Source organism: Dreissena polymorpha, chromosome 4, assembly GCF_020536995.1.
Source record: "Dreissena polymorpha isolate Duluth1 chromosome 4, UMN_Dpol_1.0, whole genome shotgun sequence".
Taxonomy (NCBI): Eukaryota; Metazoa; Mollusca; class Bivalvia; order Myida; family Dreissenidae; genus Dreissena; species Dreissena polymorpha.
This window is the reverse complement of record NC_068358.1, coordinates 114524118-114551773: the sequence shown is the minus strand read 5'-3', so window position 1 is coordinate 114551773 and position 27656 is coordinate 114524118. Positions and strand designations below refer to the sequence as shown.

General features: G+C 32.5%; 1 protein-coding gene across 1 annotated transcript; it reads right to left on the bottom strand.

Annotated features, from left to right (window-relative positions):
* Positions 1-26994, bottom strand: LOC127878718 (hemicentin-1-like). The gene is made up of 5 exons (XM_052425249.1): positions 26988-26994; positions 25031-25173; positions 23687-23897; positions 3606-3748; positions 1-234 (listed from the first exon to the last, which is right to left on the bottom strand). The coding sequence occupies exons 1-5, from the start codon at positions 26992-26994 to the stop codon at positions 1-3; spliced, it is 738 nt and encodes a 245-aa protein (XP_052281209.1).
* Between the last annotated feature and the right edge of the window lie 662 nt (positions 26995-27656).

The window sequence follows — 27656 nt, the reverse complement described above, 5'->3', positions numbered from 1 at the left end:
TCATACACTAGCGTAGTCCATACCTTCTATCCGCAGCATTATGTGCCTTACGAGTTTATCTCTTGAGCTGACTTGACATTCGTATACACCCGCGTCATTTTGAGTCACCGCTCGTATCCCCAAATTGAACTCCCGTCGCTCAGGCGCGAATGCCACTTCGTATCGTGTATCTGGTGCATATATCATGTTCCCTACTGATATCGGATGCGGCTCGGCCGTCTTTCGCCAAACAATCTGAAATTAAAATCATACACATAGTAGTAAAACAGTTTATAGCAATGCTCTGTTCTAATAGGCATAAGTTCTAATGATATAACAATGACTGAATAAACGACTGAAGATTATATTACACCTTCGAAAAGACGTGATCTTGAGTTAATATTTTTCAAATAACGTGAAAGCATATGATAAAAAAAAGAACATAATATTCACACTGACAATTACAAAATGCTGTCTGGGAAATCACTAATAAACATATCAAAACAAGAAAGCAGACAGGATATGTTCCTGGCAGACGATTGACATCGTACTGTTATATTACCGCTCAACGTTTCGGAGGTTTTTCAATAATTTGCTGATGTGCTATTATGTTATTATGAGTTTTCGTGCACATCACAGAATTTATACTTCAAACTTGGTATTGTTTATGTTACTTGTATTTTAAAAATATTCCAAGTGTCACTGAATGTATTTGCAACGTTGTTTTATTTATTTTACTTTTTATGCGTATGTGTCTATGGTTTTGATTATTGAAAACATTTTGTAATTACATAACGTGTTATTTAAAACGGATCGGTGAATGTTATCATGATCGCTTATCGATTGACTTTCATCTACAATGGGATTTTCGGTGTTAGTTTTCTAGATCATTCGGGACAATAATTAAAACATATCGTCACAATGAGCATCAAGTCGTTTTCACTTATTCCATGAGTTCAATACTACGATGATTTGTTGTCAAAAGTTTGTGTTTTTTTCGAAATACTCTTTTTTCGGTGAAAGTTTACCATTTCATTGTAAATGATTGATTTGTGATTGAATTGTGGTATGCTCGCTGCCTTTTAAGGGAACGTATACGTAGGAGAAGACCGTTTAATGTTAGCACAGATGAAATGTACTATAAAAACGTGAATTAAGACTCAGGTCACATCTAATTTTACAATATGTTAGTGTTTTACCATTTTATAGACACTAGGATCATAAGTTAAAACAGTAATGCTGTTTTTACTTTATCATCGATCAACATACAAACAACTCATGAACACGTATTTAACCCCATTTGCATGTAGTATTCTTTTTCCTTCATAAGAAGAAAACCCATGTCACTTTTTTAACATAACGGCTGTCGACGATCTTCCACTAAGAACAACACGTTTTGGTATTAAAGGGACCGTCAATCAGATTGACGAAAAAAAGAAAAGTTCTACAATTTCGCGAAATGAAATCAAAAGCACACAGAGAAAATATGTGACATAACGATATACACACTATCAATGTCGCAAGTAGATTGATCATTTTATATATAAAAAATATATAATTCACTACGCATGCACAATTTGCATGCCTGATCAATCTACTTGCGTTATAAATAGTTTAATGGTAGTTACCTGGTACACATACCCAGTAAAATTGTATTATCGAATATACTGAAAATATAACAACTTTTTCAAGTAATTTAATATACGTCGACGGTCCGTTTAATATTTTATTTATACAAAGTTACAGTGTTTTAATATATTTCAAACAGGCCTGTCGATCTAAGGTTTCCAAAAATATTTAATTTATTGTTGTTGATTTTTAATTTGCGATAACACGTCAGCAATGTTTGTAAAAATCGATGCACTTAAACGTTATATTGCACTTTAAATCTGTATTTGAAAACAAGTGTTAAGAGGAATTTGAAAGCCCCAATTCGTATAACGAATCACTTGACAAAAGACCTCCTTCTAATTTCTCATTTCATATTTAGTTCAATATTATGAATGAAATGTATATGAATGACCGTTGATACACAGATCAAATAAGAAACGTGTGTAACCTATACAAAATAAAACAATACGTCAATTAAACTATTTTAAATAAAAAATAAAATAAATGAAACCAATTATTTTCATCTTGGCTCTATGTATGTAAAAGGCTTTATGTATTTATGTATCCGTGTAATCGCGAGAGCAGTTATAGATCAAATCAAAGGAAAAGATGGCTACCAATTATAATAGAAATCGTGTACTTTGCAAACGTCATCGTTACTCTTCCTTCGTGCACGTGACTTTCAAGCGACAATAAAAATACAAGATATCAATCCTTAACAAGCTTTTAAAATGGATTTATTAGTTTCTGTGTAAAATCACATCAACACGGAGCATTCCAATCACATGTTTTGTGCTAGCATGGTAGTACTGAAAAATAGTGATAGCAGACGCCTTTACAATGTTGAACCCGGCTTGGCGCATGATCTTTAACACTACCAGATAATTAAGAAATAAAACCATTGCGGATAAAACGTATTTCTTGTGAGATTAACATTAACTGAAAGATAAAACAATCATATTTTTAACATAAAGTGAATATTATTCAATTACCATATCTATATATTGTATTCCAAAGAAATGCTTTAAAGCGGGGATGGTGTTATTGCAATGCGTATGCTTTCATTTATGCGGACATATATTTGTAGACAGGGTTATTAATTATTCAAACAAAAAGTAATGGTTATAATTTGTTAAATAAATTTAATGAGTAACTTGATCTGAAAATTACATGATACTCGAAATAAGTGTCTTAGCAAGATTCATGTGTATGTTGCTCTTATTTTATTAAGCCGAAAATTGATGTACAGGCGTATTTTGAGTACATAAGTGCCGAGTTTAAATATAAAAAATCCTGTTTCGTTTTCATTTTCAAATAGATGTTTTCTTTATGCAATAAACTGTAAATTGCACACGTTAAGTATTTGGTTAATTAAAACAAGTTTTAAACACCGGTTAAAACCCCCCAATGCTTTGCATTGACCGTTCCAAGGCGGTGACCCCAGCTTTATACATTTATGTGTTATGTATGTTTTTTTGTATTGTGCTGTTTTGTGCTGTTTTGGCAATTTGTCGCTTGCCTTGCCTTAAATAAAGGACCAACTAATTATGTATAATGTGAATTCAATACTGCTCCAGCAGCTTGAGTTTCACTTCTTTATATTCAAAGCATCGTCTATATACAATCTATCTATTGGGCCGACGCTAGATCGAATTATCTTAGTTTGTTTAAATCTGTTTGAGTAGCATGTTTGCTTGTTGACACTTAGATAATGTTAATAAAGAAAGAAGAATAAGCGTTTTATGAAAGGTGCCAACATACAAAATCACACACTGCGTTACACACAAACTTTGTCGCGTTGGTGAAGTAGATATGGTGACAGCCTGGTTATCTATAATTATCTGCTTCAATCCAAAACACGGAGCGTTCTCAAGATCTTTTCGATATGGCAAACAAAGTACTGCATCGTCCCTGGCTACATGCCAGAAAATAAGTCTGAAATGCAAACGAGCCTAAAAGAATTGGTTCAACATACATAAAAAGAAACGCTCCTCGTTTTGAATGAATAATCTTACGAATTTCTTTCCTAAGTTTTCGACAGAGCAGGTTAAGGTGGCAGTTGCTCCGGCTTGGTAGGTGACGTTGTTGGGCTGAGGGATGAAGTACGTAGGACCGTCGTAATCAGCTACATAGTCCACCGCAGCGGTCAGCAAAACAACTGAAAACAAATATGAGAATCACATTCTTTATCTTGTTGTTTTAGTATCATTTAGCGCAAACATGAACTTGACGAACAATTAAACAATCATCACGCCAATTATTATTTACTTCATGACAAGGACCATATATAACGAAAATGATTTCGTCGCCTTACTATTATAGTGCGATTTTTATATCAATTTATATCGATTACTTCGGCGCCACGACTTCTGCAATCCGTACAATCACAATATTATTTAAATGATGCAGTGCGTACACGCTTTTTTATTGTAATGTTAATTGCAAACATTTACAAATGGTTTAATAGAATTCTTACACAATTAAGAGAATTGTTTTTGGTTTTGTTCAAATGTGTATGCGATAGCCTTGTACGGGACCTAAAGAAAAAATAACAGTCGTGACACGTTGAGATCTGAGATCCATTCCTGTTGAAGAAAAATCTAATTTATGCATAAGTCATCGTCCAGCAGTTGTCTCATGTGTTTTTATATTTATGATTGATTTAGCTGAGAAGCGATGTTTTAGTACTGTATAATTGACTTAATGTATAGTATCAGTGCTTATTAGATAACTTGTCTCCTGTATTTAAAGCTTGATTTCTTTGATAAGTCTTATTAAACGTCTACATTTGTGTAATTGTATTCTATTGTATCAAATATTGATCCCTTTAGAATTACAACATAAAGTGACATATGAGTACATAAATATGTGATTAACTTGGAAACTGATGTACTAGGGATAAATATTGTAAGACATATATACCGGTCTTTGTCTATTCAAAAGGTGAGGTCCGAATAGTGTTAGATTTGTATTGTTTAGTGAATTGTCGCCAATTAAACGGGTAAATAAATAAAAGAAAAAAAAATACATTATATTTATTTTGATATTATTTCCAACTAATTTATAAGATCTATTCAAATACTTAGTTTTAAAGCGTATTGATACAGGTTTCAGATCTACATTGCTGACATTGATTAGTATGCTAAAGAATGTATTATAAACGATCATCTATCAAAAGTAATAAACCTCACGACGAGCCAAACGTTTCAATAATAATGGTTTGCATGTGTTGCTAAGCTTTTTTACAATTAATTCTTACAATTAATCACCAAACTTCTGTTAAAACGTACTATAAACAAACCGTATTGTGGATTGTAAAGTACTTTAGATTATGATTATGAATCTTACTACGCAATCTTAGTGGTAAAATTGCACTACAAACGTTTAGATGTATTGATCGATGTTCTCTTTGATTCAACCATCAACTTCGCTTCTGAATAGTGTGGGGTCTTGAGCAATCTGACTTCCTCACTTGTTATGCCTTTCATGTCGAACGAAGAATGGATGATTAAAAGATAATGATACTGGCAACCTCTATATGCTCGTATCGTAAATATCTAAATGGCGTAATGTGTTATTGAACTGGTCTTTTGGTGTTTGGCTACGCACAGACATGAACTATCTTTATATTAAAATAGAACAACAATGTTCCGAAAGACATAGATTCCTTCCAAACAATATATATTTTAAATACGGGTTTTAATTAAATTATTGATGTTAATGTAAAATTCTTTATGTTCATATATAGTCTAAGGAAGATGGCATATATTTTTTAACTGTTTAATAAAGATGTTATTGGTCTTAAGAATTGCTTATCTTTTGAGCTTTTGACGTGAAATGTACCATTGTTCGTATTGTGATTGAGAAAATGTACGCAGCCCTATATTGGCGACTATCAAACGACTTGCATATTTTTCTAAAGTGCTACGGAACATCTTCACAATATATTACTGTTATAGCAAAATGGCTTAGATCGATAGCATGCATACTGTAGTAAGCTGTATGAGTCATTTGGTAATGCAGTATTCACCTTAATAATGTATGAATAAAAAACTTTTACATCAATAGGCAGATGTTGTAAAATAATTACATTTGCATAGGGAGTGATACTTATCTAGCAGCATTAGTATTTTATAATTAACACAACAATGGAAATAATTACGTAAATGTAAGCAATTTTTAGATTTGATGTATACTTGTTCTTCATAGAAAGCATGCCGACGAAAATCTACGAAAAAAGTGTACTCAATACCCAGTATTTGACATAAGTTGTTGCATAAGTGTGTCCATCCTCTGATTGACATAAAGCAAATTGAAAGCACTTACTTTACAATAGAAAATGTGCTCCGTTGATCAATGATTTATTGACTATAACAACAAGTTTAACGTTGAGAAAACGACCTTCTGACATAGACGTTGCCGTTATTATATATTTTAGCACATAACACGTTTAGGTTTCGTGACTGCGAATATCCAGTATGGTCCTATATATGTTTATTGTTCTTTATAAATTCGTTCTTGAGTCATAAAGCTCTTTGGGACACAAGACATAGATGCAAAAAAACAACATCTAGTTAAATTATGTTATAAATAAGTTATTAGTATGAGCAAATTAAGAAAATGATTTAGAAAATTATTACTGTGTCGGCTAGTTAAAATAACAGCTTTAAACAAATGAAGATACTGAGATATACACCACTAAAATGTTTATTTTATTCGTAAATGTTCATTAAATGAAGATATATCTCCGTTAAATAACATATCCATTAAAGCCGATACAGACTTTGCATACCGAACAAATGAAACCGATTGTAAAGTATCTGGTAATTTAGTTCATACGTTTATCATTTTAAGTCATGATTGAACGCAAACGCAAACGTTTATGCAGGCTGTTCCAGTATTAAGTATTTACAATATATACTATAATTTAATTGGTTTACAATAGTTCCATACTCTGAACTAATCAAAAAATTAATATTTACCTAAATTATAATTCGCTAACGCTACTTCAAGTTTAAGTGACTATATAAATGTCGACAGTTCAAGGCAAAGCACACGTGTGCTGATTCCTTTGCTTCACTGAGTATTTTCTTACATTGACGGTATTGATAATTAATGGTATATATTCGCAACACTGGCTATGCGTTAAAGCCGATCAAATAACAAAGTGCATAATACCTGCCTGAATGACTATTTTATATATGTATAGTACAACGTACTGAAGTAAACAATATGCGTAACAAAAAAGACGTGAATAAGATCAATTAAATTACACCAAAATTATAATATAAACATTACAATATATGCGTACTAATATGTATCTTTACACAAATTGGTAATATAACTTGGTCGAAAGAGACAGACACTGTGCAGGAGGAAACACCTTGCTTAGGAAAAACTTACAATTCCCATACATCATCAAATATATAAAATAAAATTTAAGCATCATTATATGATGAAAAATTATCTAAAACCCGGCAAAAAATAGCTTGCAATTTAAAACTATATAAACATGTATAGGAGAAAGCAAATTAGTGATTACATTCAAAATTAATACACACTTGACGGAAATGTTTCCAGTTTAAATTGCATTTCAGCACTTTTTTTCTTATTTAACGTATGGTGTCGAGCATGCACATTCGAATGACGACCTTAGTTGTAAACAAGAGCAGCGAACACAATGTAGTTTCAATATTTGATAAAGATTATAAACTCAAACAACACATGCAATGTGTACAACTAGTACAAAAAAAACTAAATCAACTTACCGACATTTGCAAAAAGGCACGAGACAAAGACGATTGCTGATGTACTGGTGAAATAATTTTGGCGTATATTATTTATTAATATCATAATGAGTTAACCCTCGCATACTGTTAAAAATTCAACCAAACAATTTCGCACATATGAACAACGCGCTTTGGTCTGACATTGTGTATCATATGAAACAACCTTTATTATATCATGGTAAATTCCTTTTGTTTATTATAGCCAAAACTCATTTATTTTACTCCGTTTTAACAGTAACTGCCCCGCTTGTATTGAATAATGATCGTAATGCATTGCAGTTATGTTCCGTTGTCATTCACCAGAAATCCTGAGAAAGTCATCAAAGTCACGTTTGCTGAATCAAAGCACTATTTTTGAATTGCGTAAACTTTATTTCCATAAGTATTCCTGTAAATTTTGATAAAGATGTAGGGAGCGCATCTCCTATATTTTCCAAGCCCAATCGGCTATCTGAAGAATCAACGTTGTCACACAATTAATTATCCGTTTAACGCTTCTTTCAACGATTGTGAACGCCAGCTGCCGCTACCTTCATAGCACAAAAAATTCATTGGCTCTGGTATTCTCGTAAAGCGTTCACAATAACCTTTGCCATGGCTCATTTGCAGAATGTAGTTGTTTCCGTTAGTGGATATTTGACAGAGGGGTCATTGGAAACAGACAACAGTAATCTGTATAAAGTAACAAAACAAATACAGTTAGGGGATGTTGTAAAACCAAATAAAACACAATTTGCTTCTTGTTTCTGAATATTACAGCTGTTACGTGTAGTTCGCATAAGTGAATTACTATCTGCGGATATGTTTTCATAATGGTTTTCACATATTCTTATTTGGGCTGGCTTAAGTGGCAGCTCATTTTGTAACAAGCAATCTGTTTATAAAGAAGTATTATTTTTGACAACCGAAAAGGAGATAAATATCTTTACTTGATTGCCTGAGAGATCGGTGGTAATTGTTTAAGTAATCTACACGAATGTATGCTTAATCAAATCGGAAGGTAAACGAATATTGAATGGGTGGCCCGCTGGGTTGCAAGTATTTTGGGTGCGCAGTACATTGAGTTAATTATCGTTAACTTACAAACGGTGTGTACAGGTACCTTCCATTAAATGGGTACATCTTATATAATAAGGGTTAATGGAAAAGTTCATTTGATGAACTTATGGTGTATACAACTGAAAAATGTCAAGGTAAAGCGCTGTTGAAATGATGTTTTAGAGGAGCCTTATCAAAACGGATTATACCGGAAGCATTTGTTTGATACCGGCTTAAACGCGAGCCGGTACCGGAGTATACAAAAATGATTTATGGTGGGTAAGAAGATATTTGAAACAAATGTGTGCTTGAAATTAACAGTTTTAACAAGCTTTATATTTCACGGAACAACTAAGACATTTACTATGCAAATTGGATGATCGTGCTCAGTGAACAAATCATCGACGCAAGGCGGGAATCAACACCGCTCAGCATTTAAAGCACACAACCTGTGAATATGCCAGTACAATTCAGATATCATTGTCAATATAAACACTGGTATAAGTTATTCATATTTCTGAGCAAGGTTCCTGTGAAAACGTAAATTAATTCTTTTGAAAGCATTTTAATGATGTATGAAATAAGTTTGTAGAACAACGAGTATTTTATGTATCTATTGTTTTCACCGAATCATGCACTAAATATGCAACGGATAATGGCCGAGAGTACTTTACTACAGTATATTACGGTTATAGTGTAAACTATGTTTTTCTGAAACGTTAGACAGTAGCAGATAATGTATGGTTATATAAGGAAAAATGCATCGCAACAGAAATGGTGACAACCAAAACTACTACGAACGAAACGTTGAACGTTCGTCTTATACATGCATAGTGTTTGTTTTAATGCATTTGCCTGTTTTTCCTCGTCTTTCAGCCCTGAGCACTCTGTCTACACTTATTTTCTTGACTCTACACTGAACAAATTATTTGAATTTTCCTTCAAACGTTTAACACTAGATGGAGTCTTTAAAAAAAAAAATCCTGTTGAACGACATCTGTATCAATAATAGTTGTAAGAATACTATAATTAATGTCATATATAAACATGATTAAGAAGGTAATGAAATCTTATGCCAAGACAAATGGATTGAATAATTATTGCCTCCTCACATGTATGGTTGTAGAGCATTGGCAAACAGCCCATTACGACATTCATTATTTATTTTTCTTTCTGTTGCTGAGAGGGTGAATCAAATTCCTGGTTTCTCAAACTATTTCATCACACAACAATGGCGACATCGCCTCTGAATTAAAGTACAATTTAAATAGATCTACCGGTAAAATCTAATTTAATAAAAGTAATCATGTACTAGTGAAATGGCATTGCATTGGTGCTTGAACTATTATTAAGCACAGCCTCACAAAAAAAGCTTCTTTTACAATTATCGAGCTATGTACAGTTGAAACAAGCTCGATCGAACGCAAGCATGAGTTGCATACAAATTTCCAATGTAACTGCTACATTGAGCTTTTAGCAAACGGCTCGACACAACATTCACAACTTTTAAAACGCTTCTCGTAGTTGGCATAAGTCAGTTTAGATGGAAAATTCAACAAAGCAGTACATGTATATTGAAACAATCGAGTTGAGTACTCGTATGCACTATAACTTCAATTGTAAGGACAACGTCAAACGTTTGCGCAAACGGTTTTCAAAGTATGATTTTCACATTTGCTAAAAATCGGGTATTAATCTTCTTATATATCTTTTGAATTCGAGTTTTGATCAAGTGTCGTGTTTTCAGACTTTATCCAGTTTTGGTATTTTATTGTTTCTCCTGTTAACTCAAGTTTTTGAATTACCATTGCCACCATTTACAATCGCAAAAGGAAACGCATTTTTGCAGTTTCCTTTTGTTTCGAAGGATTTTATTATCAATAGGAATGATGCATAGAACATTGTAAAGGAGTATTAGTCTCGGTTTTTCCTTAACAGTTGCAAACACAAGGAAGTTTCTTCAACTATTTTATGATTATTTGACTAGTACGTGGTTCATTTGTTGTCGTTCCTTCGGATAAAATAGTTAATTTCATATCGACACTTTACGTATAATTTTAGCTGAAATATCGGGATGAAATGTTGTTACCATTTTCATGTTGAACTTTATCAGAAAAAACGCTCGAACGAATATGCTCGTTACTCTGTTATTTTGTGAAGCTAAACATCGAAGCTTTATGTTCACAATACCTGTATGTCTGCTTGTTTCTCCACACGTCGCGGATCTTTCAATTCACTGATTGCACCTGTCATTTGTGGAATGAAAACTTTGGTAATACAGACGTGCGAAATTACTGTTTGTCAAAACTTGTACGTTAATAACTCCCCGCAGTCCCACATTTCTGCCAACGTCAATCGTAACGAAACGAATATCGTAGCGATTCATAAACCGTAAACATGTTTATGATGGTAAACTATGTTTCATGGGTACATCGTATTTTTCTCTGTATTGTTATTTCGCAGTTGGCGTTGGAAAAATTTATAATAATTAAGGCATGCCAAACGACAAAAACATACGATATAAACATAATGTCAATATCCAGGATTATATTTACTTATATAGTATAAACCTCCAAAGACAAATTTATAAAAAAAGACACTCAACTCGATCGCAATAGTTTTAGTGTTAATCCTTTTACGTTTCAAAAATGTTTTTCAAGCAAATATAATTTATACATGAGACTATTATTTTACCGTGTTTGCCACTAGCTCCACGAAATTAAATGTCAACTTTATTTTTAATATACTCTGGGCTATCAGTCATATGATCTTTATTGAAATTGGAATAGGTTTGATCGAGTTGGAAATGTGTACCCAAACCATTAATTTCTAAACTTCCAACTGAATTAAAGACGACAAATATTACATTTCGTAAAATACCATTTACAATTAAATTATATTTATTCGGACAACAATACTAAGAACTGATATTATTATTGATGCGCATTGAGAAATCTGATGAAAGATTTGAAGCGAGTTTTTATTTGATCAATATTCGAGTTAAAAGAGTATACCATCTGTTGCTGAACTTTACTACATGAGCAATGAAAGATAGAAAGATAGAAGAAAATGTCGATTGTATGAAGAATTATAAAATAAGGTCAGCTCTGATCAAATACTTTGTTATTAGAACGCAAAAATAGGATTTTCCGAAAATGGTCTGGTGAAAATATACTTTGGTTGCTTTGGTTACAATTATTGAATATGTTCGCGTGGCCATATTTGCAGCATACCTATGCTCAAAGAAAGTGTAAGTAATGTAACAGATTTGATGTTGTCTCGCAATCGATATCAATCATTCATTGTGCGGATTTCGACGAATTGCCGACGTATTATTTCTTTAAGAAATCAACAACAACTTACATCAGCTGGTTTAACGCCTCCGCCCGAACTGACGCTTGTGCTCTACAAAATCAAAACAAACAAGAATGCAAAATTTCCGGTATTGAATATTTCTGACGCGATTTCACAAACTGGTATAAACAGTTAAGTTGCACTGTAATTGATCGCATTACATGTGCTCAATAAATAAAGGTGTTTGCTAGTTAATGAATCAAATATATGACATTATTCCCTATAGGTTTAGTGCAGAGCGTTAACTATACAATGTAATGATTTATTAATGCATTAATGTTATAGTTATACAGTTTATTATAGCGTCAGTTGTAATCTTTTTCCAAATAAAATAGTGTTATAATAATAATTTTAATAAAGAAATACGTTTCGTGTTGTTAAAATTGTAAATCATTTATATTTAATTTATCATATTTACCAGATAGTCCCAAGTTATAAAAAAGCAAGTTCTGGCATTAAAGAGCACAGTACGTGTGTTTAACGCCCTAAGAAACAAACCCATACATAATTGCATGAATAGCTTCGATCGATTTCCGCATTGCCAGTAGTAGCTTGCGGCGTGAACTGATCATTAAATATTCATATGGATGTGTTTTGAAAGCGCAGCAATCAACAAGCAACTAGTGTGTTGTGTTTTTAATTAAATTAAGGGCAGATGCAAACTCGTTTAAAACGAAGTGTAATTTTGAGTTTGTTTTATTCCACATTTGAATAGTATTATGTAATGTCAAACATATATTAAACTTAAGTTACTAGCATATTATTTGAAAAACATAAACCACGGCGATACCCAAAACATAACATTGAATTTTTAAACGATCTTCATAGATTAATACCATAATCGACGTCAAGCTCCTTTCATATTCGTTTTAACGATTTATGTTATTTAAGTGAGTTGTTTTCATAGAAGCAATGTCAAATGTAAAATAACTATTAAAGGACTGCAGAAGTAATTTTAACCTTTACATTTGCATAGATGTAAAGTTAATATTTGAAATTTTATACACAACGACTGTTAGACGAACATAATATCAAACAAACATGGCAGTGTCATCAAAATTAAAATTACATGAATAAAGAGCATCCTTGCCAAATAAAACTCGTATTCTGAATTTATACCCTCGGATGTCACGGATGACAGAAATTTACATTAAGAACTGTAAAACTAAGCATTGATGTCTCAAACTAAAATAACTAGCGAATCAAGTAAAAATAGTTTTACTCCATTTGCACAAATACTAATAAAATGATAGAAAAATCAAACGGATGCGACCATATGTTCATCCTCGATCCGTCTGTGTGTCAACATGTCAACCTGTCCGCCAGAATCTGGATTCTGCATTAACCCAGAAGTATTCAAGTAAGGTTGGTGAAAACTGATATGTTTATATGTTGAATATGCACTAAAAACATCTGTGTCTGTGTGTGTTTGTGTGTGTGTGTGTGTGTGCAGATAAGCAGTAAAAGCCAACATTTATTCGGATAATGCCAATCGGTCATTAAATCCAATGCTCTTAAACTAGATGATTAATTTACTTGTGTGTCCCTTATCAGTCAGTATCAAACGTATGCAGTTCGAGTATCTGAAAAGAAAGGAACATATTTTGTAACGTTAAAGATTATTCCATCAACCGCATTTTATTTCGACAGAAATGCGCCATTCAACCTATTAACTTCAAACAACTCAAGATAGCACATACCTTGGACATGATATTATCATATGGGCATAGACTAGACGTCCGTTTAGAAGAGACTTCGTATAAACAAACACATGCCAAGAAAGCGAAAATTGTCGTCTCTGTTAAGCCTGTGCGAAATAAAATCTTTGGTCAAAATGGCTTAAGTGTATCAAATCGACACGTGTATATGAAGATTTACCGTGAAACATATTATGGTTATCCTGAAACTTATGTTTAAATATATGCGGCTTTGGAACGTTTAGTTAATTGTCCTTCGATGTTTGAGAATGCGCTGTGATAAAAGTTATGTTTGAATACTAAATGCCGTTAATGTGTAAATGCTGATGAAGTTTCATATCATGTTTAATCGTTATTTCAATACGTAAGCGCGTGTTTTGTTTTCAAATAAATGTGTGTGTACGTATGCACAACCCGATATTCATTTTACTATATATAAATACCCAAGAATCTAATCAGGTGTGCTTGTTGTTAGATCCCACACACGCCTTTATGTTATGGAATATACAAAGCAAGAACATGTAAAAAACACATTACTAGACTTGATTAAAACTGTTATCACTGAAGTTATGTATTCAAAACAAATAAAGCTTAATATCAATTTGAAAATAAAAATGCCTTCTTTTTTGTTAACTTGTAAACTTTTAAAAATATAAAAGACATATTTTTTACAAAAAAATTAACAAAAAGCACATATATTCCAAGTCACAATTTGTTATTATACCACAGTCAGTACATATTTCAGGGTATATAACGAGTGTTTAAAGTTATATAAATTATATTTCACCTCACAACTAATGATACTGTGAACTTTGCAAATTTCCGTGTTGACTTCCACTTAAAGATCAAACAAAGGTAGGGCATGTAGACGAATAAACTCATTCATAAGAATCAACATATTTACTGAGCATTGTTTTTACAAAAAAACAACAAATGTAGACATTAATGTTATTTTAATTAAAAAATAAGTAATTGAGATAAATTATTCAGATAAAATAAGTTGAATAAGTGAATAACTGAAATGCACTTAAGCACTGTCGTTTACTTCAATTAAACATTTATTAAATAAAGAAAACTAAAATAAATGTCTAAACATTAACAAATAAAACTGGGTTTTTTTATTAACGGTATTAGGTAAAAAAATGTATAAAAAGGAGAAACAAAACATAACATAAAATTGATAGTATATCATTCAACTTGTTGTGAGGCGATCTGATGCAAAACGATATTCACGACATATAACTTAAAATTACAAACAGTACAGCCAGCGGGAAAACTGAAGACTAAGGCTCTCGATACGGAATACCGTTAGTGCCATCAGGGATACACATTAAAATCCAGAGGGCAACAATGCGATAGTGCGATAGTACGATGGCGACAATGCGATAGTACGATGGCGAAAATTCGAACGAACGATGGCGACAATGCGATAGTACGATGGCGACAATGCGCCAACGCGATAGTACGATGACGACAATACGACAGTGCGACAATACGATGGCGACACTGCGATAGTACGATGGCGACAATGCGATGGTGAAATCGTACTGTCGCTATCGTATCATCGCATTTTCGCCATCGTACAATCGCGTTATCGTACTGTCTTCATCGTATTGTCGCACTATCGTCATCGTATTATCGCATTGTCGCCATCGAACTATCGCACTATCGCATTGGCACATTGTCGCCATTGTACTATCGCGCTGTCGTCATCGTATTGTCGCACTGTCTTATTGTATTATCGCATTGTCGCCATCTTACTATCGCGTTATCGTACTGTCGTCATCGTATTATCGCATATTCGCAATCCTTCTATCGCACTGTCGCCAACGTATTGTCGCACTGTCGTCATCGTACTATCGCATTGTCGCCATCGTATTATCGCACTATCGCATTGCCGCCCTCTGGATTTTAATTTGTAACCACGATGACAATAACGATATTCCGTATCTCGAGAAACAATCTTTAAATTTAGGTCCAGTTGTTCAGTGGGCATCTTTAAAAGATTTTATTAAATTGTACCGATTCGATGATGATACGTTTAAGGCTGTAAGTAAACGTGACATTTCCAGAAACATATAAAAGGACGTGAAAACAAATAAACATTAGAATAATCAAAACTATACAATGTCATCGTTTCGTAAAAATTAAAAAGGCGATCGTAAAGAATTGCATACGCTTGATGTTGATATTTTGGATGTATATATTAAACATTATAGTCCGTAGCCACTTATAAACAATCAAGCATACGAAAAATTCTATCTAGCTCAAAGTCTCTGAGTTTATTTTTGCAAGGGATTTTTTTGCAGCAAGGTCGAATAGCCATTAGCAGTAAGGTCAAGGAAGACGCCGAAAGCTGATTCTCCATTGATAGAAGCGGTTTGAATTTTCACTAAACGAAATATAAAAAATAAATACGCACATTTGTTTATCAAATGTTGTATAATGACGTATGTCTCTTATCCATTAATGTATCATAACTTTGCATGAGTCTGTATACACATTGGCTACATATCGTAAATATCACAACTATGGCAAGACTTTGGGGGTGGGGTATAATTTACACTGTAGTTATACAAAACTCTAGCTTCAACATGTTCCAACCAGTTACACAAAATACATGTGAACGCTTATAACCTTGCAAGTAATCCTATCTTGAAACCACACCAAATGTATTGCATGTTTATACGAGAGGTAAGTGTGCGGCTAGACCGTGTATTCAAGTAATTTTTGTTTCTCAGGTCAATAAAACGTCAATAAAAATCCCACTTCGACTTAGCTTTGCATCTAAAACCTATCAGAATCTATGTTGAAACAGGTAATAAACCTGTAATTTTGTCTTGTTCTAATAATTTCATGACATCATTTGGAACGCATTAGCTAGTTATAGATACCATTGGCAAACAAAGTTTGGTGATTTTTTTTAACTTTTTAGTCTTGCTCGATTATACCTATTATACTAATTATACAATAATAATTAAACTATTTAAAAAATACTGCAAGCAACAATTCCAGCAAATTAAGGTAGATCATTTACATCTTTTAGATTTTTCGTTATGTAACCCTATGTTATTTGATTCAAGTTACCTTGCACATTCAAACAATTAACACATAATCAATATCAATATTCTTTGAAAGATAGAAATTGTTTAAATAAGGTATAAAGGGTATTAAAATGACCCATGCCGAGTTGTGGAAACCATTTACTTCCTTGATCGATATATTTAACACGGTATGCTACAATTTTAACATGTGTATACAGAATCTTTCACATCTATATTCCGTCTTAGCCGTGTGATACATTATAAAGAAATGTTCCTAAAACGTCTTGACTTCGTGGCAAATTATACAACACATTCACCAATGAACGTACTCGATTAATTATTGAGTAATATAACTGTGTTACATATTAAATCCACATTTTACAAATATTATTATTTTCATGTCATGTATGATACTTTAACAGTGACAACAGTTGTTAAAAGCAACGTTTATCATCTTTGCTTTCAATGTTATAAATTGCATTTAAGATTTTCGAGAATCGTTAAAAATAGTATATCTGGGTCGTAAGTGTATACAAACAAGGATGTCGAAGTCATTAAAATAAACATTCATGTTAAGAAGACCCGCCAATGTCGATTGCATATTTTCAGTTTAAAAAAATCTTTTTGTCAATATTCATATCGTTCTTGCAACGAAATTATGTTAAACACAGTTTGAACAAAGGTTTGATTATTTTAATAAAATAAAATAACAAAATACAAAAATGCATTTAAGATTTGACGGATGCCACAAGACATTGACAAATAACTTCATATCATATTGACTATGCATTCGTAATATCAATGCCATATAATCCTTTTACTACAACCAGTGAACCATTGAGGACAAAAGCGTAACCTCCGGAATCATGGCGTGTCCTATGTCGAACGTCTAGCATGCTGTAAGCCTTACATTGAATAATTGAATATCGATTTTAAAGATGTGTTTGCTATATATCATTACCATTTCTCTATGTTAAACGAGTCTAGGGAAATATGTTGTTCCGGAATTCCGGTAAGGTTGCACAGACGTCAAAATATGCCTTCATTTTTCGTATATTTATGTTCAGACAGAATAATTTCTGACACAAAAACATGTAAAACCCGATATTGACAGATATTGGTTGTGATATATCCTGTAGACATTCTGATGGTTGAATGTCCAGGAAGCTTTCATTCAAGTCTCAAGATTTGAATATATATGATTTTGTGGACTAAAAGATCACGCAATCTTTATAACACTTATATCTTATACAGAAAACTATCTAGAACGTTACTTTGTTGACGAAACTGTAAAAAAGCTAGATGTAAAAAGTATTTAAGTAAATTTACATCGCGTTTAAATCATATATCGTATTTTAATTTAGTACCCAGTATGTATTAAACACATCACATTGCCAACCTCTGTAGTAAAATCAAGTAAAATCGTGCAAAAATAGCTTACCAAAATTACAAACTCCTTTATCATTTATTGCTTTGACATAAAAAAGTACAGCATCTGTCGATCGGCGATGATGTACTTGTTGATTTTGATTTGTTTATGACAAATCGCCGACTGTCAATAAAAAGTAAAAATGGAAGACACCCTCCCTTACTATTCCACTATTGATTAATATATGTACGTATTTATGATTTTATGGGTTGGGAAATCAACAGCAACTCATTAATATCCTTTAAAGCGACAACGGCGATAAAATAGATACACACAGCTTGCCTTAAATATTAAGAGATGGCCCAATGATAAATGATTCTCGGAACCCTGACTGTTTAGTGTCTACTTAAGAATAATCTCTTAGTTAGGCCATATTTTCTTCGATCACCCTAAGAAAAAAAGTAAAACATGGACATTAAATGTTCTTGAAAGCGTACTGTTAAGTGAAGTTTTAAGACATTCAATAATAGCATATGTTACGCTAAATGCACACAGTTTATTCTTAATACGCAGATGAATGTTCATATACAATGATACTACTTAGTCACGATACTTTTTATCAAAAATATATGATTTTGTGTTCAAAATTACAGATTTAACATAACATACAAGAGTGTTTAATAAAGGACACACACATAAATAATTTCGAAATAAATTTCAACCACAATTATATATAAATAAAATTAATATGCACATAATGTTCATAAACATAAGTTTGCCATTTATTTAACATAACCAAACGGAGACCAGGAAAGGAGCTAGAATGGCATTTATACGGTTTTTAATCGACATTAGCCAGGTGCTACGAAATTGCAAATTGAAATTTCGCCGATGTTGGTGCAATGTTTCAATAAATTATTATTTGATTATGTAAATGATACACCATTCTTTGTATGACCATCAAAAAGTTATAGTGTTCGATATTATCTTTAGTTCTAGTATATTAACAACGTTGTTTCTACAAATTATTTAAGTTGTTATGCAAACCGCGGGTAAGCGACAGTTACTCGTAGGTATTAAAACATTGTTGTGAATTTGCATTTCCAAAATTAGCATGCATGCATTGAATTCAACGTCTGCGCAATAACCTACATAACTATAGGCGGAAAGAGGTCAAAGTCATCTTCATGACATGTAATTAAAACGTGAGGGGATTTACTATTATGACTTCGTATTTAATATAAGTACATATTTTTTAACGAAGACTCTTAATCGCCTTCTGAGCAGAATCTTAAAGACTGGGCTGTTTGAATAAATTCCTATTAATATAGTGTTGTGTTATTAGTAATCATCAATACACTAAGTCGTTTTTTTATTAGAGTAGCATTGTGTATCTAAAATGTTGTTTTCGAAACTTATTAGATTTTACTATGTAAATTCGCGGTATCGATGTTGATACAAATCTTCATTAAATTACAGGCCTTGTTTACAGTTGGCAAACATTTCAAACCGAATTGAGGACGTGAGCTCGCTTCATACTTAACAAGACAGTTTACTATATTTTTACGACTCTACTTAACATTAACCGTTTCAAAGGTATGTTGAAATTCAAACAGTGAGACTACAAGCTATAAAGCGGCGCGATGTCTTTTGATGATAGTGTTAAATCACTAGATATGAGCCGATATTTTTACAAACAAAATATATCAGAGGGGAGCCTAATGATCCCTTTAATATCATATACACGTTGTTCTACTTTAAAATTCTTGAAAATACTATATTAATAGCCAGAAAATGACTCTTAAACATGTTTTCAACCAAATTTATAATCCACATAAGTTATTAAATATGTCAAATTATTTTAACATTGTTTCTGACACTACTGCGATTTTTCAACAAACGACTACTGATGTGATTGGTTGAATGATATTCCTTTGATATTCCAAACTAACCTACTGATAAAATCGTCTTTCCAGATTTTCTTATAGCTTGGGATCATCGACAGTCTGACTTTCTTGAATGCCATGTCTTTCATGTCGGAAGAAGAGAGAGTGAATAAACATAAGGCAACAGTCAATTACTAATTGACTGTAGTATATATTTCCATATGGCACGATGCTTAAATTGTTGCGAAAAAAATTGCTCATTTCGGTGCTTATTGGAAAATGATATTTTATATTGATTTGAATACTAATTGCGCAAATTTAAACCGTGTGTCAACGATATAAATTATAACCCGATATAACATGAACTCAAATTAGTTATGTCATAAGGTGTGTTAATTGTTTGGACTTTAATGTTTGCACTGTAATATTGTGTACATAATCGGTACACTTACAGTTGTTGATTCATAGAATTCATGATATACACAAATATCTTATTTAAAAGTAGCCAAAACCGCAAAACATCATAATGTTAGTAATCAAAGAGCAAGGAATTAATGGCACAATTAGGAAACGATTCCTTCACCTACCTATGTGTCACCCATGTAGGACACGATGTGTACCTTAACATGTCTGTTATGAATGTTAGTATGGTATACAATATGTTTTCGGTACAATTAAAATGTAATGTGTTTTAAATAAAATATAATAGTAGTACTCAAATATTATGTCACTAGTCCGCAAGACAAACGTATTGCTGGAAATGTGCACCAAACTACGCAAACAAAAGAAACACAATACCCGAGTATTGCACTTCAGTTAGAATGCGCCGTCTGCATTTTAAAACCACGCACACATAAAACACGGTGATATGGCGATTACCACAATAATTCCGCTCACCGTCAAAATTTTATACTTCTGACAAATGCTCCATATCATTCTGTCAAAACCATGGCCGAAAACATTTTTGCGATTCCAGAAATAAATGAAAAAAACGAGAAGAGAAGTTAAATTGGTAATAAAATGATATTCCATCGAACGAAGTATATAATATTTTATTTTACATGATTCGAACCTTTGCAACGCGTTAAAACGGACAGCGCTGTAATGTCTTATCTATGGAGAAAAGCACTCACAAGCTTCTATAGACAGACTAAAAAAGTTGTTTTTTTATAATTGTTACCCCTGTGTTTCTGATATAAGTAGTCGAGAGCATCTTTGGTATATATCTTTGTTTTTTGCCACAAATACCAAATTCATATTTCAGTAAATTTAACCAACGCAACATCACTTTGTACACTCTATACATAACTAATTTTATTATTTCCTTCGGTTATGTTTACACCAACATTTGCTTATAACTTTCCATAATCGTAGCTGAACAACTTTCTTCTAATATTGATACGGATTATGAATCTGAAATTTTTTTTTATCAATAATGATTGTTTTTTACCACAACAACAGATAAATTGAAACATTAGACTCAAACATGTTCCCTCCACGTACTGGAAAGCAAGACAATCGATCCCGGTGAACCTTTTCGGTGCAAGCTTGCCATCATTTTCGATTTCAATTCTGGGACATGTAACTTTGATAAATGGAAGATTATCATAATTATATTCTGCTCACGATGGCTCGTTCTAGCACATCATTTAAAACCATGTGCAGAATTTAGCGGTGCCACGAATTTCAGTGACACGGAATATAAATACGGTGTTTATAATCAGTGTTGCGCCGTGCATCGATATTTATTAAAGTGATGTCTGTTTTCATAAAAAATAGGCCTTTAACAGATATTGAAACAAACATGTTCTTAGGGCATGTTCTTTTTATATATACAATGATTTAAGTCTGTAACATCTGGTCTGACATATCGACAATCATCTGATTATTACATTTTCATCACAAGTACGAATGATGTCGAGCGCGACACAACCTTTTTGTAAACACTTTTTCAAAGTCATGCTTAATATTTCACGACTGGTAAACTTTTAAATAGACGACATATTGGTTCAGAAAATCGATGGAGTGCTTCGCAAGTGGCAATCATTTTGCAGTGACTTATGGTTAAATATTTTGTCACCCGGTTACCTGATATTGCTTCGTCCGCTATGTTGTTTTTTTTTCGTCAGAAGGATACGGAGCTTTTGTCAGAAGTATAAAATTTCGACGGTGAGCGGAATAGTTATGGTAATCGCCCAATCACCGTGTAAAATGCCTCTCATTTGAAAAGGAAAACGATAACATTTTTTGCCTGTATCGGAATGTTTAAATTTTATGCGACATGCGTAAACACGATGGGTCCGTATTGGTTCATGTGGTTCATCTCTTGTTATACACATAGCAAAGAATATGCCGTTTAATTACGTCCTGTTAAACTTACAAAAACAGTATTCAACATATGTAGGTTTTTCTTTGAATGAGAAATTATTTGCGTAATAAACGCTGTTGTAATTTAATTATACCATTCAAAAGTTGACATTAATGAGAAACGGCATAGTTATTCGTCTTTGTACTCTATATTCAACTTACAAAATACTAATTTCAGATATGACATAACACTCTTACTCGTATTTAATTTTGGTTTATTTAAATCAAAAGGTTAATTGCTTATAAAATTGTGAAGATTATATTCATAGCCAATATATTTATATATTTATATTTATAATCATAAGCACGTGATCAAAATTCATACACAGAGAACGTTTGCATTTAAACGTGTTTTTAAGTTTATTAAAATGCAAATTAAAGTCAAAACAGTATGTGGTATTCAGATGCACGATGCCAAACATAAACGCAATCGAAACATTCAAACAAAGCATCATCAAAATGTAAATGTCAATCTGTTTTAGAAACCGAGAAGCATTTGATAACCATAACAAACGTGTATTTAATTATGTTATGTAATTTCCAAAGCATCGAAGGTTTGTTTCCGGAAAATGTCATAGTTATACAAATTTTATACAAATTGTAAGGCCATCATAAAATCTGTGACAAATACAGTTTTAAATAAATTATCACAAAGACAAATATATAAAACATACTGCTTTAAAACTTTTTACAATAATTAAACATATTTGCTGTACAAACAAATAACATTAATGTTGTATATTAGATAATGTATGGCTATGAAAACATTAATATATAGTTATGCATGAATGTGTTCATGCGAATCATGGAATGTAAAGATGAAATCCATCATTTTAACCCGTCCAAGCTATTGTTGTCAGCTTATATACACAATTACATGAGTCACAGCTTTCGAAACTAGGGCTGAAAAAAAGAAGTGACCACCACAGTCTATTGCACATTTGCTCATAAACTGTTAAAAACAATTGAAGTTGCTTTAATATGAACATACACGAAGTCAAACTTCAGCTGGTTAGCAGGAGAGAAACATTATTATAATATACTGTTTTTTTTTATTAAGATGTAGAAAACAAGAGAAAATAAGTTCTATTTTAAAAATATTGACTATTTTATATAGGTTATGTATAAACAGTATCTTAGTAAATGTATACACGTTTGTTATGTGCATTCTTACTATGCAATCCGCTTATAATATGTATTACGTTTTGTTTCCTGACATGAATCCATACTTCTACGGTATTTAACTTATTTCTCAAATCTTGATTTCATCGTGCGTATGAAAGTTGGTATTTTGTACCGTTTGATTTTCTCAATATGTGTGACTGTGATTCCAAGGTGCCCGATGTTTCTACAAAATAAAACACAAACATAAAACATGTTAAAGCTTGATGACACACATTAAAATAACCTTAGACAGTTTAATGCATTTTTATTAATATAGTAGTAGTACGTCTATTTAAATGAACAATGATAAGACTGCGTAATACTATTTTTTTCCAATGTAACAACATAAAAATGAGAATGGATCATAATTTAAAAGATATATATATACCTTCTATCCGCAGCAATACGTGCCTTACGAGTTTATCCCTTGAGCTGACCTGACATTCGTATACACCCGCGTCATTTTGAGACACCGCTCGTATTACCAAATTGAACTCCCGTCGGTCAGGTGCAAAAGCCACTTCGTATCGTGTATCTGGTGCATACATCATGTTCCCTACTGATATAGGGTGCGGCTCGGCCGTCTTGCGCCAAACAATCTGGAAAATACCGTTCCTCTCTAACTCAAGATATTGAATTGTTTTAAACTTCAAAAACTCTAATAAGTGAAATAATATGTGATGAAAAGTTCAACGGACAGCGCTGTGTACACAACTGTGATATATCGGTATTCGAGCAAAGCTTGCTAGTTCGCATTGGACGCGCATATTGGCCCATCCAATACAGTATGTTAGCTGTGTTTTCATACAAAAAGAATAGTAAATTACCTAGTATTATTTATCTTATGCTGAAGCATCAAAAGTGATTCTGTAAAAAAGTGTCCGTAATAGTAGCTGTTTCAATTGCATAGGTCAAACATGCAAGATTGAAGTTAATATTATTGAAACGTGTAGACAATAAACTGTGCCTAGAATCTAACCAAATAATATTACAAAACTAGAAAACAAACGAGCGAAGTTCAAACGTAATTCTTAAGTTTATATAACTGGATCCCGTTCCGGAGCATATTAATAAATCTAGTTTAAAAGTTATTGTCTTTGTGTGCCTAATTCAGCCTTTCTCATCGATCTCTTGCTAAACCGGTCTATATAAGTGTTCTCAAATTTAATAATAATGTTGATTGAATTGGCTCATGTTTTACTAAGACCGGGAGTGTTCTGTGCATAAATCATTTTACATTATCCTCGTTCTTATTTACCAGAAATTGATCTGATAATTATGGATGAATAAATGCCAAGTGTGTTTTTTCCTCTTGTTATGCAATACTACATTATATTGTTTTATATATTATTGAACATTATGCATTGTCTTATCTAGAGTTAAAGACGAATCATTAAATATACTGTTGACATAGGGGCACAGTAAACTGTTCAATAACATTTAAATATAAGTTAATAACGCACGCGGCATATCGTATGTCCTACTTGACAATTATAAAAAGATAACTGCAGATTAACACAAACCGCTCTCCTGACAATGTATTTAGAGTTACCTAATGTTCTTAGATTGTTATATTTAAAGCACGTGTCCCCTTTTTACTCTTTATACTGTGTATCTGCATATATGAAATGTTTAGTTGAATGACAAAAGTTATCAAATTCGTTTATTTTACACTTCATTCGCACCATTGCTACATAACAAATCGCATGCTGATCAAACATGTGAATCTTACGAATTTCTTTCCTAAGTTCTTGACAGTACAGGTCAGAATGGCAGTCGATCGCGCCCGGTAGGTTAAGTTGTTGGGCTGAGGGATGAAGTACGTAGGGCTTTCGTACTCTGCTACATAGTCCACCGCAGCGGTCAGAACAACTACTGCAAACAAAGTGTTTAACCATTTTAATCATGTTTTCGGGCATACGTGTTGTCGTCCATAATTAATGTCTCTTAATTTTCGGACAGTATATTTAACGCGCTATTCTACAGACTTCGTCCCTGTTTACGCCTATCTCGTTTCACTTCGATCATTGATATTTACAACCGGATTAAGGTCTTAAAACCTCGCAGATGCATGCCTGAGGGCAATGGACCATTACATTAGCGTAATTGGGCAAATAACCACATATACCGTTAGAAAGTAATGGATTGGACCAACAGCATTTGTAACATCGTAGTCCTATTAAAGAAGCAGAATGTTTTTTGTTTTTACTTGTTTGTTCTAAATCATTTCAAGCATGGGTTAGCAAAGCTGGGAAGTTTATTTATTTTCTAGAGCAGAAAGAGAAAAGTAAATCACAGAACAATTATTGTACATTCATATATTGATTTTATTTCAATATAATTATAAATTTCAGACACCTTAATTTTTGTCCATTACTTTTCGGACACACGGTATTTTATAAATATTGTTCGTATCTAAATATTCGGACTCGAAAAAAGTGACTTTTTAAGTGTCCGAAAACCTTGAGTAATTACGGTATATTTAGTAATTGTCGAAGTTATGAAAGCACTAAAATATACTTCCAATATGTTCCTTGCAACATCCCCGCAGACAAACTGTATAAAGGGGGTATGGTCTACTGTAGCTTTGTTGGTCCTTTTGATAGCTTGATATCATTTCCTTTCCAATACTTATTAATGTGTGTATTCACATGAAACGCATCATACTTCGTTTTTAATGGGTATAAATATATTTATCGATGAAATAACGAATACTCTCTTGCTGGCATCTTGAACCTATTGTTTTTCTTTAAACTACCCATTCACTATTTTTGAACATGAAACATGAATAACAATAAGTACAAAACGACACTGTGTTTGCTTTTGTTTGGTTCAAATTGCAAATATCCGTCAGACCGTTTAGAGTAAATAAACTCATTTTAGCGTTTGGATACATACACGTTTTTTCGAAGATGTTAAAGTGATATTATGGGCATTTTTCATTGTTGAATTGAGCTGAAAATAATAAACAGGTCAACAGAGTTAGTTTAAATATGGTTTACTGACCAACTACTGGAACTCATCTTGCTTCCAGTTGTTTATACAAAATATATATTATATTCGATAGTTTACATGACTGGTGAGCCCTCTAACCCGAAATGATCCGTAAAATAAAATAGTGTCCTTTTTTCGTTTGAACGAATCTGCACTAAAACTAAATTTACGTTCACATCGTACATGCATTATCAGTTGTCAAACGAAAGTACGGTTAATATTCAAATGCATAGTTTTTCTCTTTACGGGATATTGTTTTAGTATGTTGGTGCTGCATTAACAAGTATAATTGTATATGAAGTGAAAACACCAAAACTAAACAACGGTTGCGATAGACACCTATAAACTGGTAGATGCCCATAATATCACTTTAATTACTGTTAACTGCCGACCATCCTAACTGTTGCGAACGAGCTAAAATTGTGAGATTCGAAGTTTGCTGGTATATATATGATTGGCAGATGCAACTTAAAGCGGACTATCCAATGCAATAAGAATCCTTCTAGAATATTTAGTAAGATTAAAAAGAGCTGTCCAAAGACAGCGCGCTCGAAATTTATTCCGACGTGATAGTATAATGTACATTTTATGGCAATCACTTGCTATATTTGATAAATTTGGATTGCATTTTTTGACAAAACTATTATTTCTGAAATGCACACACTGTTTATTGTTTGTCGATGTAAACTACATACCATTCATTTAAAGGTGTCGTTTCACGTCTTGGTTAATTGGCAAAATTAAAAGAAAAATGTTTCCGATTCGCAAATTTCCATTGTAGTTATGATATTTTTTAGGAAACTGTAATACTGAATATTTACCATGCTCTAAAATATCCATTATATGCATCCTTTACGATTTTAAAAACTGAAAATTATAAAGCGTTGCAACGCGAAACGATTGAATAATTTGGAGAGTTCTGTTGGTGTATATATTTTTGTAATACTACGAGTATTGATTATATAAAGTATAAATTACACCGCTAATTGTATGAGAACGGATGTTCAAGTGGTCTAAGCGACAGTCTTTTACTCCAGGAGTAAGTGGTTCGAACCCCGTTGAGGGTTACTTTTTTCTGTCTTTAGAATTTTATTCTTGTTTTTTTGTACTGTGCTTTTTAGGATCCGCTGTGTACATTTATCAATATAAAGCATTTAATGAAAAACTTCAATACATGCAAAATCTATGAAAAGGTCCCTTTTAATGTGTAATAGTATATTTCATATATATATGGTAAATATATATATATATATTTATTTATTATTATTTATATATATATATAGAGAATAGAGAGAGATCTTAATAAGAGAGAGATGAGCTTATCTCTCTTCTCCCTCTTATGGAATAGAGATCAGAGATAGAGA

Bases quoted from the DNA above. Each gene is read 5' to 3' on its own strand.
- LOC127878718 (XM_052425249.1), bottom strand. The intron at 23,898-25,030 runs GTAAGATTCACA...GGTATTTTCCAG, and splicing joins AGAACTTAGGAAAGAAATTC to ATTGTTTGGCGCAAGACGGC. The intron at 235-3,605 runs GTAAGATTATTC...TTTTAATTTCAG, and splicing joins AAAACTTAGGAAAGAAATTC to ATTGTTTGGCGAAAGACGGC.